The sequence below is a fragment of the Haematobia irritans genome, chromosome 3 (assembly GCF_050003625.1).
Source record: "Haematobia irritans isolate KBUSLIRL chromosome 3, ASM5000362v1, whole genome shotgun sequence".
Lineage (NCBI taxonomy): Eukaryota > Metazoa > Arthropoda > Insecta > Diptera > Muscidae > Haematobia > Haematobia irritans.
The window spans coordinates 46761449-46781374 of record NC_134399.1 but is presented as its reverse complement, the minus strand read 5'-3'; the positions used below and the strand labels follow the sequence as shown (position 1 = coordinate 46781374).

At 37.8% G+C, this 19926-nt stretch overlaps 3 protein-coding genes across 3 annotated transcripts; all 3 read left to right on the top strand.

Moving 5' to 3' along the window:
* Positions 1-2012: 2012 nt before the first annotated feature.
* On the top strand, positions 2013-4051 carry LOC142230900 (uncharacterized). Its single transcript, XM_075301518.1, has 3 exons — positions 2013-3022; positions 3170-3528; positions 3603-4051. The coding sequence occupies exons 1-3, from the start codon at positions 2013-2015 to the stop codon at positions 4049-4051; spliced, it is 1818 nt and encodes a 605-aa protein (XP_075157633.1).
* A 54-nt stretch (positions 4052-4105) lies between these two features.
* On the top strand, positions 4106-5107 carry LOC142230899 (uncharacterized). The gene has a single exon (XM_075301517.1). The coding sequence runs from the start codon at positions 4106-4108 to the stop codon at positions 5105-5107; it is 1002 nt and encodes a 333-aa protein (XP_075157632.1).
* Positions 5108-5776: 669 nt separating this feature from the next.
* On the top strand, positions 5777-7198 carry LOC142230898 (uncharacterized). Its single transcript, XM_075301516.1, has one exon. The coding sequence runs from the start codon at positions 5777-5779 to the stop codon at positions 7196-7198; it is 1422 nt and encodes a 473-aa protein (XP_075157631.1).
* The last annotated feature ends 12728 nt before the right edge of the window (positions 7199-19926 follow it).

The window sequence follows — 19926 nt, the reverse complement described above, 5'->3', positions numbered from 1 at the left end:
TACGTGTGCACATACGGGTTTGTGTTTGTATTGATATATTTACAAACAGCTGTTAAATCCTCAAATCTACGAAATCTCGTTATCTTGCCAGTCCGAACACTTGAGATCTGTGAAGAGATTTTGGTTCTAAATAGCACATCTAGCCCAGCACTCCGGGTTTCAAACTTTTGCATAATACCGGTAGAGATATAAATCGCGCATGTTTAATTGCTAAAAACGAACTATATTTGTTTCTGCTACCTTCATTGAGCAATGCAGACACTGTCGTAGCCAGTCTAGAGATATCCAAATGCAAATACTGGATGCATCTCCCTATCATGTCCCATGTGCCGTTAAGACCTTAGTTGAGGAGTCACTGAAAACAAAGACAAAACTCATTATGGGATGCTATGCAAATGCACATCATAGTATTTGGAGAAGTAAAATACAGTTTATTTTGCGTACTAACCTGGTAGTTTGCAATAAGGGAGATGCACCAACCTTCGTCACCAAAAACAGGCAAGAGGTGTTGGACGTCATATTGGCCTCTGATAAGATATCTGAGTGAATAGTTTTGAGGAAACATAGCTTCTCAGATCATCGCTACACCAGTTTCAAATTAGATGATCATACCACCAAGACCATATTTCCGCCAAATGTTAAGAAAGCTGATTGGAATAGGTATAATATAGTTTAATATGATGATACCGGAAATACAAGAGACAAATATGAGCACTGTGCAAGATAACGAACACGCAGTGGAGAGGATTACTAAGGCCTTCAACATCTCACTGAAAGCTGCATGCCCTAGAGAAGCCAAGGGGGGGAACTCGACCACCATGGTGGTCTACGGAGTTAAGTAATATGAGGAAATCCTGCAGGCAGCTCTTTAACAAAGCAAAGTCCGCAAGAGCTCCTGAGGATTGTGGCGCTTACAAGAAGAATCTGAGAGGATACAAGCGAGAACTGAGAAAGGCTTAACTCTTGGAATGTTTACTGCAGGTGTATTGAGAATACGTCCGAGGCTTCCAGACAACGGAAGGTACTAGCATCCACTAACTCCGATCCAGGTGTGATTAAAGCAATTGGACAACGTCCAGTGAGGAGACACTGGAGGGATTATTGGACTCATTTTCCTGGAAATCAGACGGTTGAACCAAGTTCTGGCGGTTCCATAGTGGCTCAGCGGTCATTTCCTATCGAGGAAATTGTATCGGAATCTAGAATAAAATGGGCGTTAAATAGCTTTGGGCCATTCAAATATCCCGGACCTGATGGAATTACTCCGGCGGAGTTACAAGCAGTGACTGAAAGAATTATCTCCTGGTTGACGGTGATATATAAAGAATGTATAAACTTAGCATATATACCAGAAAAGTGGAGGGAAACAAAAGTCGTTTTCATACCTAAAGCAGGAAAAGCCTCTCACTCGAATGCGAAGGATTTCCGACCAATCAGCTTATCCTCATTCCTACTTAAGACTCTGGAGAGGATGATAGACAAATATCTTAGAACTAGTGTTATTGGTTAAATTTAATTATATACATTACTACTTTGCAATTAATATGTAATTTTAAATCTAAGTATGCTTTGAAGTCAATTATTCGTTTGCTATGTGACTACTTTGTAATTCCTATTTATTTAAAACCTAAGTATGCTTTGAAATTAATTTTTTGTTTGCTATATTCTCTCTATTGATTTTTCTTTATTGTTGCTTGTTTTTTCATTATAATTGTATGGGGAAAAATTATTTCGTAAGTTTTCTTTACTTAAATTTGTTCATACATATGTAATTTTATAATATCTTATTTTCTTTAGAATAAAACCTGTTTATGTTTTTGACTGAACTAAAACTGATGTTTTTATGAATTTATGCCCCTTGAACAATCAACAAAATTTTATTGAAATAATTTGTGCATTTATCCTGGTTACCTGAGATCCAGAGGATTTGAGAGGATTAGATATTCCTGTTGAGAGGATTTTGAGTCTGGAAGTTGCTCGAAGGTCAGGATAGCGTGGAAGCAAATTTGAAGATGCCGTCATTGAGAACACCCAAAAGGCAAAAGCAAAAGGAGTCATCGAAGAGCCAATTGAACGCAACCTTTGGGAATGAGGAGAATGCAGGGTTAAATTCTTCGGGCTCTGTTGGTGATATTAGGCAATCGGAATCCGGTGTTAATACGGATAACAACGGATATTTATCCGACGAAATTGACAGAAGATTTGAAAGGATGCAGAATCAAATGCAACAACAGATGCTGGAAATGCAGCAGTCAATATTATCACACCTTCGAAATGTAAGTATACATAATGTCCAAGGTGACCAGTCTAACGTCGCAGAAAAGAGAGAGGGCGAATTTTTGAACAAAATCTGTCATACTGATTCTAAAATGATTTTAAACAACTCGGTTGAATCTGCGTCATCGCCGTCTGTGTCCAGTGGCATTGTACCAAAGACCAAGAAAATATACCCCTTGCCAGAGTTTAATGGCACACCGGAGGAATGGCAAATATTTATTGAAGATTTCCGAAGTACTACAAGGGAATTTGGATATTCAAGTTTGCAAAATATAATAAGGCTACGCGAAGCTTTAAAAGGACGAGCTAAAGAATCAGTCGAGGACTTATTATCGAATTCCCCAAACGTAGAACAGATAATTGAAATGCTAGAAGAAACGTACGGAAGGCCGGAACAACTTATAAGAAGTCAAATTTGTGGTATTAGAAAAATATCGCCAGTGGCAGATGGAGACATGGATGGTATTGTATCGTTTGCCAATAAAGTGTTAAATATGACAACATTTCTGAAAAACTGGGGTGGAATACGTCATTTGTCAAATCCGGAGCTGCTGAGTGAATTAGTAAGTAAGTTACCATTAAACTATCGCGTCCAATGGGCTGAAAAATGGGTAGCAATTGGTGATTCTCCAACAATATCAGAATTTAGTGATTGGCTTATATCTGTTCGGAGGGTAGCTAATATAGTTTTAGACGATCTTCCAGTTGTAAAACCTAGGAACACAAAAAATTTCACGGAAAAAAGGTAATGCAAGTAACTAATGGGAACAACTGTTGCCCAATATGTGGAGGAACTTGTCATAATCTTGCAGAATGCCAAGAATTTCTGAGTATGGATCCAACAAATGGAGGAAGTCAGACGTATGAATTTGTGTTTTAATTGCCTAAAAAGTGGACATCGTGTTCCGAAATGCTTCAAGAAATCACGATGTCACAAATGTGATAAGAAACATCACATACTTCTTCATAAGGATTTTGTACAAGATATTGCGAATACCGATATGCGCAATTGTCATGGGGACAGAAGTGGTAACGATATAATATTTCAAGTTGTCCCGGTCAATTTATATGGCAATAAAAAGAAAATAACCACATATGCTTTTGTGGATGATGGATCTAACACTAGCATCATTAATGAAGAACTTATAAAAGAGTTGGGAATAAAAGGTAAAAAAGATTCTCTAAACATTCAATGGTTAAATCAACAAACATGTAAAGAGGACTGCCAGAATATAAGTGTAAAGATCAGTGGTACTTACGAGGGGGCTGAAATCTATGACATATCCAACGTCTTTACTTCCAAGAACCTTCCTTTGCCCGTGCAGAGCCTGAGCAAAGCAAATATAGCTACACAAGAAAATGTTCATCTAAAAAATATTTCGCATCGTATGGTGTTGTGAAGCCACAGATGATAATCAGCCTTAATCACGCCTTCTTGACTACTCCATTGGAGGCCCCAGTAACATCAATGAATTCTGGATTGGTAGGAGTTAAAACTCGTTTGGGATGGATCATATTCGGACCAAAAGGTAATAATAACAACGTTTGTAGACAAAGATCCTTGAGTATAAATAATGCCAAATCTGTGGAAGAAAATAAATTGCGAAACATGATGGAGCAATATTTCAATATGGAAACGTTCGGTATAAAACCTGATGTGAAACCTGTCTTGTCAAATGAGGATAATAGGGCAATGGCTATTATGAACGATTCTGTTTGTAAAGTAGATGGTCGATATGCATGTGGTTTACTCTGGAGGGAAGATTTTAGGTAATTTCCAGAAAGCTTTTCATTGGCTTATAAGCGACTTTTGGGCACTGAAAAGAAAATGCAGAGGGATCCTGAATATGCTCGTAATTACTGCGAACAAATAAATGACTATGTGCAAAAAGGATATGCCAGGAAATTAACGGAATTTGAAGTGAAATCTTTGTCTCCAAAAACGTTTTATTTGCCTCATTTTGGAGTGACCACTCGAAACAAACCTGGTATACGTCTGGTTTTCGACGCAGCTGCAAAAATTGAAAACATGTCTTTCAATGACGCATTGTTATGCGGGCCAGATTTGAACAAACCATTACTTGGAATTTTAATGAAGTTCCGACAAGCACAGTTTGCTGTTGATGGGGACATAAAGGAAATGTTTCATCAAATTCGAGTATTGTCACAAGATGAACAATCACAACGATTTCTGTGGCGTGATGGGAAAACAACGAATCCCGTAGGAGTGTACGTAATGGAGCGAATCATATTCGGCGCCAACTGCTCACCGACAATAGCACAATTTGTAAAGAACTATAATGCAGAATTATATAGAGCACAATTTCCTCGAGCGGTTGAAGGTATAGTCAATAGACATTATGTCGATGATTACGTGGATTCTTTTCAAGATGAAGATGGAGCTGTTCAGGTTGTTGATGATATAATACGAATTCACAAATTTGGTGGTTTTGAATTGAGGAAAATTAAATCAAATTCACCAAAGGTAATGTTGAAGTTTGGAGATGTAGAAGCCCCTGATACATTTAACATTGAAGGAAAAGAAAATGGAATTCTTGGTATGCACTGGTCTGTAAAGTCTGATAAGTTTGCATTTGTGTTGAAATTGAACAAAGTGGACCCAAGAATAATAAGCTGTAATAAACGTCCGACGAAGAGGGAACTCCTTTGCTTGACGATGTCAATCTTCGATCCTTTTGGGTTTTTGGCAGACTTTGTGATAATTGCAAAATTGCTTATGCAAAAAGTTTGGAGAAGTGGAACAGATTGGGACGATGAAATAAAACATGATCTTTATGCTTACTGGGAAAAATGGATTCATGAATTGTAAAAAATAGAAAAGTTCGAGATCGATAGATGCTATAGTCTCAGATTTGAAGAAAGTTGTGTGGATTTACAAGTTTTTACGGATGCAAGCGAAGATGCATTGGCTGCTGTTGCTTATTGGCGAATAGAAGTTGATGGTAACATCGAGGTAAAATTTGTGATCGGTAAGTCATTATGCGCGCCAACGCGCTATCACTCAATACCGAAGCTAGAACTACAGGCAGCCGTGATGGGTACTCGACTAAAGAACTCCGTGGAAAAATCTCATTCAATAAGGATACGAAGGATATACTTTTGGAGTGATTTTAATTCAGTCATTCTTTGGATCAGATCTGACCATCGACGATACAAACAGTACGTAGCCAACAGAGTGTTAGAAATTTTAGAGAGCAGCAGCGTTGAGCAATGGCGATGGCTTCCCGGAAAGGAAAATCCAGCGGACGATGCAACTAGAGCGAAATTTCCTATAAAGTATAATCCCGATGGCAGGTGGAAGAATGGTCCTAAGTTTTTGTATGAAAAGGAAATCCCATGGCCAAATGAACAGCATAATACTACGAAATACATTACGGAAGAATTAAGAACGAGATACGTAGGAGTAATATCGAATGATGAAGAGATAATATTGCCAGATATTAAACGATTCTCCTGCTATCTTCGATATAAACGAACAATGGCATATGTTCTACGGTATATTTCAAATCTCCATAGAAAATGTACTCATAAAAAATTAGTTATTGATGAGCTGAGTCAGGAAGAAATGGAAACGGCTGAAAATAAATTAATAACACTGATTCAAAAAGAAATGTTTTATGAGGATTATCATCAACTACAAAATCACACAGTTGTGCTAGGAAGTAGCTCATTAAAGTCATTGAATTCCTATTTGGAGGTAGGCATTATCAGAGCCAGAGGTAGATTAGAAAACACACCCGCAATACCATACTCCGCTCGACCGATAATAATGGCCAAGGAACATGCATTTTCAAAGCTTGTGGTCGATTATTATCATAGAAAATTTCATCATTTAAATAGGGAAACTGTTATATCAGAAATTCGACAAAAGTTTTGGATCATTGGTATAAAAAATGTTTTGAAATCCGTAGAGGCCCACTGTCAACATTGCAAGAATAAAAAAAGTCAACCTGTCCAACCTCAGATGGGACCATTGCCGATTGATAGAGTCACTCCTTATGTCAGACCATTTAGTTATAGGGGTGTTGACCTGTTTGGACCATGCTACGTAACAATACGAAGAAGTCAAGAAAGGCGATGGGTTGCCATATTTACATGCTTGACCGTACGTGCAATCCATCTTGAGATAGTGGAAAATATTTCAACCGATTCATTTATATTAGCCCTCAAGAATTTTATGAATCGTCGGGGTGTTCCAACCCAGTTTAGAAGTGATAATGGAACAAATTTTATTGGCATACATAAAGAACTAGCTGGAGAAAAAGGATTTATCGATTTAAAGACCGTAACAAGTAAATTGGCTCCATTTGGTATTAAATGGATATTTAATACTCCCCAAAACCCGAGTCAAGGAGGAGCTTGGGAGCGGCTGGTACAATCGGTCAAGAAGGTTTTAGCGGTTGAGCTAAGGGAAAAGTCTCCCCGATTAGAGACGTCTCGCAGTTTTCTTATTGAAGCAGAAAACATTGTAAACTCGAGGCCACTAACACACTTGCCGATCTCTATCGACGAACCCGAACCATTAACCCCAAATCACTTTCTTTTGGGTTATACAAACTCAACTCAAACTCCATCTCCATATGACTCTAAAGATCTTTGCCTCCGAAAACAATGGAAAATACTTAAGAGTTTAAAGGATTGCTGGTGGAAAAGATGGATTCAAGAATATTTACCAGATTTAACAAGGCGTACCAAATGGTGTTTACCCTCGAATCCTATATCCGTTGGCTCGTTGGTGTATATTATTGATACGGATGTTTCAAGATCGCATTGGGAAATGGGAAGAGTTTTACAACTATTCCCTGGAAAAGATGGAATTTCAAGAACCGCAAGTGTGCAAACTGAAGGAGGAGTGATGCGAAGACCTATTTCCAAATTGGCAATTATTGAAACTAACTGAATTTTGTATGTTATTGGTTAAATTTAATTATATACATTACTACTTTGCAATTAATATGTAATTTTAAATCTAAGTATGCTTTGAAGTCAATTTATTCGTTTGCTATGTGACTACTTTGTAATTCCTATTTATTTAAAACCTAAGTATGCTTTGAAATTAATTTTTTGTTTGCTATATTCTCTCTATTGATTTTTCTTTATTGTTCCTTGTTTTTTCATAATAATTATATGGGGAAAAATTATTTCCTAAGCTGCTAGACGAACTGCTAATAAGGAGACGTATTTCAGCCACACTAGGACAAGCAAACATACAAAGGTATGTGAATAGAGGCACTCCCCAAGGAGGAGTTCTATCACCTCTTCTTTGAAATGTTGCTATAAACAACCTTCTGGTTTCCTTAGAAAAAGGATAAAAGAGGTGGCATACGCAGACGATGTGGATCTAGCAGTCAGGGGAAAATTCCCATCAACAATCAGAGATGTTATACAGAGAGCCCTCCGGATGACTGAGAAATGGGCGAAAGAGAATGGTCTTGGATTAAATCCTGCAAACACACAATTAGTCATGTACTGCAAAGATCGCAAAACTCCCATAATCCCATATCCTTAGGGGGTATTCATAAGCGTAGGAAGGCCTCTGGGGAGGGGGCTTAGACCCCCCCAGAAAAAATGTAGCCCCCCCCAGAATTTGAAAACCTATTTACGATTTTATATTTTTATAAAAATGAGACAAGTATATACAACCGCACAAAGTTCCGCTAAAAACTTTCATGCACAATCGAATTACTTGGGTAGCAGTTGCCGATGGCAATGTTTGAAGTCTGATATTTATGAAATAGAGCTGTGATTGAACTTATGGTTTAGTTGAATAACTAACAGCCTGTTTCTGTATGTCGAACGAGTCCCAATAAACACAAACGTTTGAAAAATACTAAAATGCAATAATTTTTCAAACATTTTTTCAAAGGATTAGGGTAATATTCAAGTTGAGAAATTGTTGAGAAAATCGCGTTCTCAACAAAAAACAGACATTACCCTCAACAGTAAAATTCAACACAATAGCAAGAATCTCTCAATTGTAATCCTTAAATTGAAATGCATTGCTACTCAATAATTTCTCAAACAGTTTTCAATGTGAGACAAATAAAAAATTAACATTGTTGCGGATATTTTCTAACCACAATTTGCATGAAAGTCAATCCCAGGTCTTACTGAAAGTCAACACTAAATTTCTAGTGATTTTGTAAATTTTATTAATTTTTTTCATTAAAAATATAATAATATTAAAAATAACTAATAATATATAAATATAATAATATGTTATAATACCAATCAAAAAATAATTATCTTATTAAAGGTATTAATAACTAAAACTATCAATACACCTTTAAATATCTTAAACATTTTTCATGTATAATTCAATTTCCCCCATAATGTTGGTGTCACATAACTATTAATTAATTAATTATTAATTAATATGCTGGCAATTTCAAATAATTACTATCGAGGAACTTGCTGGCCTGCGTGTTAGAATAGATTCCATCAAGAGGAATTCACAAAATATCAAACTGATGACGGAATGTAAATTGATGTAATGCACATTTTCATCCAGAAGTTCTGGATTTAGGAATTGTTGCACTTTGTTTTAATTGGTTGCACTTTGCAAGTTTTCTGGAATCTTTTCTTTGTTGTTTCCTTCATAATTTTTTCACCGGTAAACATCTTCCAAGAATATAACATCCAATGATTTTAGTTTTCTGCAAAACAATCGAGTTTTGTGATTTCCATTACGTTTTCATTTCACTTTTTATTTTGACTTACCAATTATAATTAGCGTTTTGGATTAATTTCAGTCTTAGTCAATAAAAATAACTGACCACGTACTTCGTGGCACAAAATGTATTGAAAACCACAAAATTCCTCAAGAACGTTGGTGTCACAAAATTGTTGTAAAACTCATTAAAATTCGGGAAATTAGCAAGGAACTTGATGACTAGAGAGTTAGAATAAATTTCCAGCAATTTCAATTCACAAAATATCAAATTAAACCGATGATGCGATGTAAATTAAACTATAGCCGTGATGCGAATTATCACCCAGTAGTTGATATGGAAAAGCATAAATACCAAGTTTAATTCGTTGTACTTTGATTTATGGAAACTTTCTATTTTCGATAAGCCACCATCATTTTTCATAGGTCAACCTCTTAATGTTTCCAAGAATGCAGCATCTAAATATTTTAGTTTTCTGCAATGAGATTTAAATTTAGTGACTTCTCTAAGGTGTTGATTTAATTGTTCATATTGACTTACCAATTATTATAAACTATTTGAAGCAGTTCCAGTTAATTGTCCAACATTTTTTCATCGGTCAGCTTTTAATGTTTTCAAGAACGTAGAATCCATAATTTTAGTTTTCGGCAAAGAGATGTATATTTAGTGTCTTCCTTAAAGTTTCATTTCATTTTTTTTATTTTCACTTACGTATTATAAGAAACTATTTGGAGTAAATTCTGTTTTTTTGTCTAAAATGTTTTTTATTTTTTTCAATTGACCACCAACTTCGTTGCACAAACAAGTATTGAAAACCACATGGTTTTTTCGTTGCATTTTAGGGTAGTGTTTTGTCAAAGTTTTCTCATATTATCTTCAACACCTTTTCAAAGATTTCGTCAACATTTTGGCAAATTGGAAGTAATTCGCAAACAATTTGAAGATGTATTGAAGATGAGCTATTTCAAGTCAAGTTGAATTTATGTTAAAAATTATATTTACCCTCAAAATGAAAAGTTGTTGCATTTGAAAACGCTCATCCTGTGTTTATTGGGGTTCAATCGATCGACTGAAATGCATAGAAACAGCTGTTTTTTGGTTATAAATGCAGCTGTTTGTTTCCATTTTAGTCGTTCCACAGAGCTCATTCGACATACAGAAACAGGCTGTAAAGCTCCTTTATTATATTGTTTAGTCTGGTTTAGTCATCTTAATTAAAAAATAGCAATTTGTATTAAAACTATTCTTTCATAAATTAATATCTTAATAATGCTGCAAAAAAGCGTCGCCAAAAAAGAAGTGAAAATGTTCTTTTTGGGTCCGGAAGTGGTGCAAAATTGGCGGAGAAGCGATGAATGTAATAGGAACTCGTCATAGAACGAATGTCCACCGTTTCAACAGCAGCTGTAATAAATTTGCATCACTTCTTACGGTTCAGAGTTTTGAATGTGAATTAAAAAATTGTGTGATATTTTTCCAAACAAATAATTTTTATTTATTCGTTTTTTATTTGATTTTTGGTCGACCTTTTGTTAGAATTCTATAAATATTTATAAAGACCTCGAGCTTCAAGAAACATTATTTTATAATAATTTTTATATTTTTTATGATTTTTAATGCATTCTAACGCTTGTTTGAATATTTTCAAAAATTATCGATTTTTCTATAATGGATTTAGCATTTTTGTGGAAAAATTTGAATAATTTTTACCATTTTATTCATTTGAAAAAAGAAAACAAAAATTACGCATTAAAATATGAAAAACCTGAAGTAAAAAACTTCCTGTGTAGTTAATATGCAATGGTTAGCATGCCCGCCTTGCATACACAAGGTCGTGGGTTCGATTCCTGCTTCGACCGAACACCAAAAAGTTTTTCAGCGGTGGATTATCCCACCTCAGTAATGTTGGTGACATTTCTGAGGGTTTCAAAACTTCTCTAAGTGGTTTCACTGCAATGTGGAACGCCGTTCGGACTCGGCTATAAAAAGGAGGTCCCTTGTCATTGAGCTTAACATGGAATCGGGCAGCACTCAGTGATAAGAGAGAAGTTCACCAATGTGGTATCACAATGGACTGAATAGTCTAAGTGAGCCTGATACATCGGGCTGCCACCTAACCTAATATAATTAACTTCTTTGTGAGGACATTTTTGGAAGTGCTTTTAAAGTTGTGCCTTTAAAACAATTCCCAATTTTTTTGCTGGGAAAAGTGTGGAACTACTTTTAATTGCTTTATTATATATTATTTTGATGTCTATTTTTTATTCTTTTTATGAAATAAAACAATAATGGAACCCATAAGTTCAGTCTATAAATTGTCTAGCTACGCTAATGGGGGTATTGAAATTCCCTTTAGGTTAGGTTAAAGTGGCAGCCCGATTAAGATTCAGGCTCACTTAGACTTTTCAGTCCATTGTGATACCATTGGGCACTTCTAGTTTTAACCGCTGAACCTTCTTGATTATTTTTCTTTGTTGAACCACCCAAATTTTTCCAAAAACATTAGCAGACTGCTTAAGTTAACGTTTTCCAGATCCGCTAGTAATCTGAAGCTATATGCTCCTAAAAGTTGCTTGCGCTTTACACAAAATGCAGGACACTCACACAAGAGGTGTTTAATTGATTCTTCTTCCTCCGCATCATGACAGCTCATACAATAGTCATTATACTTCGCGCCAATAGTTTTTGCAAAATCTCCTATCAGGCAGCGACCCGTTATAGCAGATATCAGGAGTGATACCTGACGTCTCTAGTTTCCGATACAATTTCCTCGACAGGAAACGACCGCTGAGCAACTGTGGCACCGCCAGTACATGGTTCAACCGTCTGATTTCCAGGAAAATGTGTGTCCAATAGTACCTCCAGCGTCTCCTCACTGGACGTTGTCCAATTGCCCTCCGATGTTTTAATGAAACCTGGAGCGGAGTTGGTGGATGCTAGAACCTTCCGTAGTCTGGAAGCCTCGGACGTATTCTCAATACTGCTGCAGTAAGCATTCCAAGAGTTATGCTGAGCCTTTCTCAGTTCTCGCTTGTATCCTCTCAGATTCTTCTTGTAAGCGTCCCAGTCCTCAGGGGCTCTGGTGGACTTTGCCTTGTTAAAGAGCTTCCTGCAGGATTTCCTCATATTACTTAATTCCGTAGACCACCATGGTGGTCGATGTTTCCCCCTTGGCTTTCCTCTAGGGCATGCAGCTTTCAGTGAGATGTTGAAGGCCTTAGTAATCCGCTCCACTGCGTGTTCGATATCTTGCACATTTCTCATATTTGTCTCTGTTATTTCCGGTATCATCATATTGAACGATTCCCTATACCTATTCCAGTCAGCTTTCCTAACATTTGGCGGAAATATGATCTTGGTGATATGAACATCAAATTTGAAACTGATGTAGCGATGATCTGAGAAGCTGTGTTCACTTAAAACCTGCCACTCAGATATCATTTCATTCAGTCCTTGCGAGGCCAAGGTGATGTCCAAAACCTCTTGCCTGTTTTTAGTGACAAAGGTTGGGACATCTCCCTTGTTGCAAACTACCAGATTAGTACGCAAAATAAACTCTATTAGCGACTCTCCCCTTGCATTAGTATCACTACTTCCCCATATACTATGATGTGCATTCGCATCGCATCCCATAATGAGTTTCGTCTTTGTTTTCAGTGACTCCTCCACTAAGGTCTTAACGGCATATGGAGGCATCTCCCTGTCATGTCCCATGTAGACCGAAGATACCCAATATTTGCATTTGGCTATTTCTAAACTTGCAACGACAGTGTCTGTATTGCACATTGAAGGAAGCAGAAACAAGTTGAGCTCGTTTTTAGCAATTATACAGGCTCGATTTACATCATTACCAGTATACTGCAATAGTTTGAACCCCGGAGTACTTAATTCACATATTTTGTTTTTATAAACATATGGTTCTTGAATAAGAACTATATCTATGTCCCCTTTCATCAGGAGAACTTTTAAGGCAGCACATGCAGCCTCACAATGATGAAGATTTATCTGGAGGATCCGTAGGACCATCGAGATTTTCAACAACCGTCACATCAGCCGCTTCAATCGAGTCATCAAGAATGTCCTCTTCAGAGATATCGGTGACTCTCGCAATAACCATAGGTTCAACTTTGGTGAGTTCTGAGGCAGTAGAAGCCTCCTCACGCATACGGTATCTATCCATGTCTTCAAATGTCTTGGTATCCCCCTCGACTTCGCAAGAGGTTCCGCTTACTTCTGATTCAGACCGAGGCTTGTCCATTTCTGAATCCTTTAGCTGATCGTTTTTATACACCTTCATTTGGATATAATGAAAGCCATAACATACACGGCCCTGGGACTTTGCTAGATGTGGCAAAGACCGAGTGTTCAATATAAACACTGCATGCCGTCTTGGTCCATCCACTTCATCCAAACGGCCAACCTTCCAATCAGCTGTTGGAAGATCTGGATTGCATTGTTTCAGTCTATTTAAAATAGATTCAGGGTCAGGAGGGTTTGCAGGTATCCACGCATGTGCTCTTGGTCTAGCCGGTATATCTTTCTTCTCGACTAACTCTAGAGCAGCTTTAAAACATTCTATAGACCTCTGGTCCTCAAATGCGACTAGCTTAAATCGTCCTTGATACCAACCAGCCTCTTGGTGTCGAGGATCTGGGCCTGGAAACTTTTCCAGCACCTGTGAGTAGACGCCAGACAAAGCATTCTCAATTTCCCCCCATTTTTGCTTTGGAACCATACCGTCCATTGCTCCTTTATTTATGATAGCCATCACAAGGCTGTCTTTAGCAACTGAGGCAAACGATCGTTGATCCCTTTTGGAGGATGGCAGCTCATCCGGTGATCGTTCCCTTTTTCCAGCCTCAAGAATTCCTTGAGCCCATTTTAAGGAATCGCTTTGTTTAGCCGACAGCGTGCTTGGGTCGACTGATCCTAATTTCTTTAGGATAAACAAAGCATTTCTGCGTTCTTTGAATCTCTTTCGTGAGGGATTACCTCCTTTTGATGCCGTTACCTTGGAAAAGGTCCGACTTGTCAAATTGTCGCCACCTGTCGACCCGTCTACAGGTCGACTAATTGGGCCTAACTCTTGGTCATTGCCCAAATTTATAACTCCAGTCGATACCCGTCCACTGGGCCCTGAAGTTAGCAACCCAGTGGATGTCTTTGAATTTCTCTGCATGGTGGCCTAATATCCCACCACACTTGAAATTCGTAGTAGGTACTTATTAAGATGATTTTATCCGCTATTAAAAAACACGTCCGTTCCGTTCGACGGTTGAAATAAAAGAAATTCCCTTTGGTGAGTGTGCAAAATACCTTGGCGTTATTCTGGACAGGAAGCTGAACTTTAGGCTTAATATTGAAGAAAGGGCGAGAAAGCCACGGTAGCTTTGTAATAGGAAAAAAGTGGGGACTAAAATCGAAAATTGTGCATTGGTTAGACCTATAATGCTAGACATTATACAGGTTTAGAAAAAGTTCAGAGTATGGCGTGCTTGTGTATCTCAGGCGCATTCAGTAAGACAGGGACTGATTTCCTTAATGTCATGCTGCATCTTTTGCCTTTATACATTTTGACCAAACAGTCAGCTGCAACAACGACTATGCGGTTGCGCGAGCTATCGCTGTGGTCGGAAAAAATGTACGGTCACAGTTCGTACAGATGTGCCTAAGGCAGTGGATTACACTCTGGCGAAACCATTTTTCGACAAAAAGTTTGAAACTCTAATTCCCAACAGTGAGGCGTGGTGCACACAGGCCCTGGGGAATAAACGATATATAGATTTCTACACTGATGGCTCCAAATTGGATGGGCAAGTGGGTTTCGTAGTATATTCTAAAGATCTGGAAATTCGAATAACGAAAAGATTACTTAATCACTGTAGTGTTTTTCAGGCTGAAATATTACCAATAAGAGAGGTGGTGAATTGGCTGAGAAGTAATGTTCCAATAAATATAGGCATTAATATATACTCAGACAGTCAACCTCCAATAAAATCCTTGGACTCTGTGTTCCTTAACTCAAAAACGGTCATAGACTGCCGGAAATCTCTCAATGAGATGGCTGAGCAGTACAATATTCACCTAATATGGCTGCCTGGCCATAGGAACATACCGAGGAACTGCGAAGCAGATGAGTTAGCAAGGCTAGGAACTACCTTACGTATTCCAGGGGAACTAGAATCTGGTGGTATGCCTCTGGCTACCTGCAAGATCTGACTGTGTGAGTGTCCTGCATTTTGTATAAGGCGTAAGCGAAGTTTAGGGGCATATAGATTACTGGCGGACCTGGAAAACGTTAACATAAGCAGGCTGCTAATGTTTTTGGAACAATCTGGTTGGTTCAACAGAAGGAAATAATCGAGAAGGTTCAGTGGTTAAAACTAGAAGTGCCCATACGTAATAGGTACTTTTAATTAAATGTGGTATCACAATGGACTGAATAGTCTAAGTGAGCCTGAAACTTAATCGGGCTGCCACTTTAACCTAACCTAACCAAACCTAAACGAGATTTCGTGTCTAGTGCGAACGTAGTATAACGCAGTTTATTATAATTGACTGGCTCTTGCGTGCGACATTTTGCAGAAGTTAAGTTGCCCATTCGCTTACGGCAACGCTGTGATCAAAAATATAGTTTTAATTTGTCTTATATGGTTCAAAATGTGTTTATTTAAAATTTAAATTGTTGTACTCTAAAAAGCATATACACACATATTTTCAATTACAAAAGTTTCAGTGCGTTTGCTTTTAAGCAGCCACCACAAAAAAATCGTTAAAAAATTTCCCGTCTGTGAGGGGAGAAGTAGCTTTTAGAACAATCCCTACGGAAAAAAATCCCCACAAGTATTTCATATGAAACTCAGAACATACCCGACTATGTTCGGTTTCCGCAGTGAAATCCCGTACAAAACCAAAAAATTCAAAAAAAAAAAAATAGCGGAATGTTTTCCATTTGTGGTACTTTGTTTTTTTTTTCGAGTTGAAAAACTGACGTAAATCGCGTAGTCAGTATTTTCATAACATGATGCCATTTGTAATGTGAATTAAGAAATAATTTCGTTATTAAACTGATTTGTGTGTATTCATTATAAAGGGTGATTCTTTTGAGGTTAGGATTTTCATGCATTAGTATTTGACAGATCACGTGGGATTTCAGACATGGTGTCAAAGAGAAAGATGCTCAGTATGCTTTGACATTTCATCATGAATAGACTTACTAACGAGCAACGCTTGCAAATCATTGAATTTTATTACCAAAATCAGTGTTCGGTTCGAAATGTGTTTCGCGCTTTACGTCCGATTTATGGTCTACATAATCGACCAAGTGAGCAAACAATTAATGCGATTGTGACCAAGTTTCGCACTCAGTTTACTTTATTGGACATTAAACCAACCACACGAATGCGTACAGTGCGTACAGAAGAGAATATTGCGTCTGTTTCTGAGAGTGTTGCTGAAGACCGTGAAATGTCGATTCGTCGCCGTTCGCAGCAATTGGGTTTGTGTTATTCGACCACATGGAAGATTTTACGCAAAGATCTTGGTGTAAAACCGTATAAAATACAGCTCGTGCAAGAACTGAAGCCGAACGATCTGCCACAACGTCGAATTTTCAGTGAATGGGCCCTAGAAAAGTTGGCAGAAAATCCGCTTTTTTATCGACAAATTTTGTTCAGCGATGAGGCTCATTTCTGGTTGAATGGCTACGTAAATAAGCAAAATTGCCGCATTTGGAGTGAAGAGCAACCAGAAGCCGTTCAAGAACTGCCCATGCATCCCGAAAAATGCATTGTTTGGTGTGGTTTGTACGCTGGTGGAATCATTGGACCGTATTTTTTCAAAGATGCTGTTGGACGCAACGTTACGGTGAATGGCGATCGCTATCGATCGATGCTAACAAACTTTTTGTTGCCAAAAATGGAAGAACTGAACTTGGTTGACATGTGGTTTCAACAAGATGGTGCTACATGCCACACAGCTCGCGATTCTATGGCCATTTTGAGGGAAAACTTCGGAGAACAATTCATCTCAAGAAATGGACCGGTAAGTTGGCCACCAAGATCATGCGATTTGACGCCTTTAGACTATTTTTTGTGGGGCTACGTCAAGTCTAAAGTCTACAGAAATAAGCCAGCAACTATTCCAGCTTTGGAAGACAACATTTCCGAAGAAATTCGGGCTATTTCGGCCGAAATGCTCGAAAAAGTTGCCCAAAATTGGACTTTCCGAATGGACCACCTAAGACGCAGCCGCGGTCAACATTTAAATGAAATTATCTTCAAAAAGTAAATGTCATGGACCAATCTAACGTTTCAAATAAAGAACCGATGAGATTTTGCAAATTTTATGCGTTTTTTTTTTTAAAAAAGTTATCAAGCTCTTAACAAATCACCCTTTACAACGGCGACAACTCTTAATACTACGTTTGCACTAGACACGAAATCCTCCTAGATCTCAGTAGATTTGCAATAGGCAAATATCAGCTGGCTCATAGGGGATATCAACAAAATCACTTTCAAAATCCCCTATACTGCCTTGTACAACTGTGGTTTTGGTACTAAAAATGCGCTTTTTGCAGCCCTGCCCAAATTTTCCTTGTAGATGAATGTGTGTGTACGTGTGCACATACGGGTTTGTGTTTGTATTGATATATTTACAAATAGCTATTAAATTCTCAAATCAACGAAATCTCGTTATTTTGTCAGTCCGAACACTTGAGATCTGTAAAGAGATTTTGGTTCTAAATAGCACATCTAGCCCAGCACTCCGGGTTTCAAACTTTTGCATAATACCGGTAGAAATATAAATCGCGCATGTATAATTGCTAAAAACGAACCAGCGTACAAAAACAAACAAAAAAACAAACAAAACAAAACGTTTCCAATTGTTTCGTTTCGTACAATCCACATATCCAAAACGAAACGAAACCCCAAGATAACGGCACTTGCCTTTCGTGTTGTATTGTTTTTGTTCGTGAGTGGAAACCAAACCTAAACTGAAAAGTAATACGGTGCTTAGTAAAATATAGAAAACAAAACAGTACACATTGAATGCAAACGTTTCGCAAACGTCCCATTAAGTCGTTACAAGAAGAAAAAACTTGAATGCTATTTATTTTTGTTTTGCATTATTTATTCAATTTATTCCTGGAACAATAACACCTGTTATATTGGTAAATAAGATTTTTGTTTAACGTTTTTATAATCGTTTCGCTCAGCAAACGTTTTATTCCCATTTCGTTACCGAACGAAACAACTTGGCGCCGCAAATCCGAAGAGCATAAAACCAATCATTTCGTTTCGTCTCTTTTGCTTCTGAAATGTTTTTTGTTTTGTTTTTGTCTGCGTACAAAACGATTGACGAAAATTGAAAAGTTTGTGATACGTACTTCAATCGTTTCGTTTGCTTTCGTATGTGCCGTTAAGACATTAGTTGAGGAGTCACTGAAAACAAAGACAAAACTCATTATGGGATGCGATGCAAATGCACATCATAGTATTTGGGGAAGTAGTGATACTAATGCAAGGGGAGAGTCGCTAATAGAGCTAACCTGGTAGTTTGCAATAAGGGATATGCACCAGCCTTCGTCACCAAAAACAGGCAAGAGGTGGTGGACGTCACATTGGCCTCTCCGGAACTGAATGATAAGATATATGAGTGGCAAGTTTTGAGGGAACATAGCTTCTCAGATCATCGCTACATCAGTTTCAGATTGGCTGCTCGTACTTCAACGACCACATTTCCGCCAAATGTTAGGAAAGCTGATTGGAATAGGTATAGGGAATCGTTCAATATGATGATACCGGAAATACCAGAGACAAATATGAGCACTGTGCAAGATATCGAACACGCAGTGGAGAGGATTACTATGGCCTTCAACATCTCACTGAAAGATGCATGCCCTAGAGGGAAGCCAAGGGGGAAAACTCGACCACCATGGTGGTCTACGGAGTTAAGTAAAATGAGGAAATCCTACAGCCAGCTCTTTAACAAACAAAAGTCCACCAGAGCTCCTGAGGATTGGAACAATCTGAGAGAATACAAGTGAGAACTGAGAAAGGCTCAACATAACTCTTGGAATGTTTACTGCAGCAGTATTGAGAATACGTCCGAGGCTTACAGACTACGGAAGGTACTAGCATCCACTAACTCCGCTCCAGGTTTCATTAAAACATCGGAGGGCAATTGGACAACGTCCAGTGAGGAGACGCTAGAGGTATTATTGGACACACATTTTCCTGGAAATCACACGGTTGAACCATGATCTGGCGGTGCCATAGTGGCTCAGCGGTCCCTTTCGAGAAAATTTTATCGGAATCTAGAATAAAATGGGCGTTAAAAAACTTTGGGCCATTCAAATCTCCCGGAACTGATGGGATTACTCCAGCGGAGTTACAAGCAGTGACTGAAAGAATTATCTCCTGGTTGACGGTGATATATAAAGGATGTATAAACTTAGCATATATTCCAGAAAAGTGGAGGGAAACAAAAGTCGTTTTCATACCTAAAGGTAGGTACTATGTTCGGTTTCCGCAGCGAAATCCCATACAAAACCAAAAATGCGAAAAACTACCGAAATATTTTTTCATTTGTGGTACTTTGTTTTTTTCGAGTTGAAAAACTGACGTAAAGCGCACAGTCCCTAATTAGATCGTGTTAAATCCTTCCATATGTTGAGATTGGTTAGTTTCAAAACATGGCGCCATTTGCAATGTGAATTAAGAAATAATTTATATATTCAAATGATTTGTGTGAAATTACAATACAAATGTGGTTCGCATTGTTATTTAAAAATGCAATAAGATCGATTGACAAAATAAAAATAACTTGGAGTGGTGTTTTCGTAATAAAGCCACCATCTAGCGGCTCCCTACTACATGATAGAATAGAAATAATGTACATAACATGAAATTTATAGAAAAGTGTTAACAAAATAAAGTTCTATTTAGTGAATTTC

Coding starts and splice junctions, on each gene's coding strand:
- LOC142230900 (XM_075301518.1), top strand. CDS start 2,013: ATGCCGTCATTGAGAACACCCAAAAGGCAAAAGCAAAAGGAGTCATCG. Junction 3,023..3,169: donor AAAAATTTCACGGAAAAAAG/GTAATGCAAGTA, acceptor TTGCCTAAAAAG/TGGACATCGTGTTCCGAAAT. Junction 3,529..3,602: donor TATAAGTGTAAAGATCAGTG/GTACTTACGAGG, acceptor TTGCCCGTGCAG/AGCCTGAGCAAAGCAAATAT.
- LOC142230899 (XM_075301517.1), top strand. CDS start 4,106: ATGCAGAGGGATCCTGAATATGCTCGTAATTACTGCGAACAAATAAAT.
- LOC142230898 (XM_075301516.1), top strand. CDS start 5,777: ATGGCATATGTTCTACGGTATATTTCAAATCTCCATAGAAAATGTACT.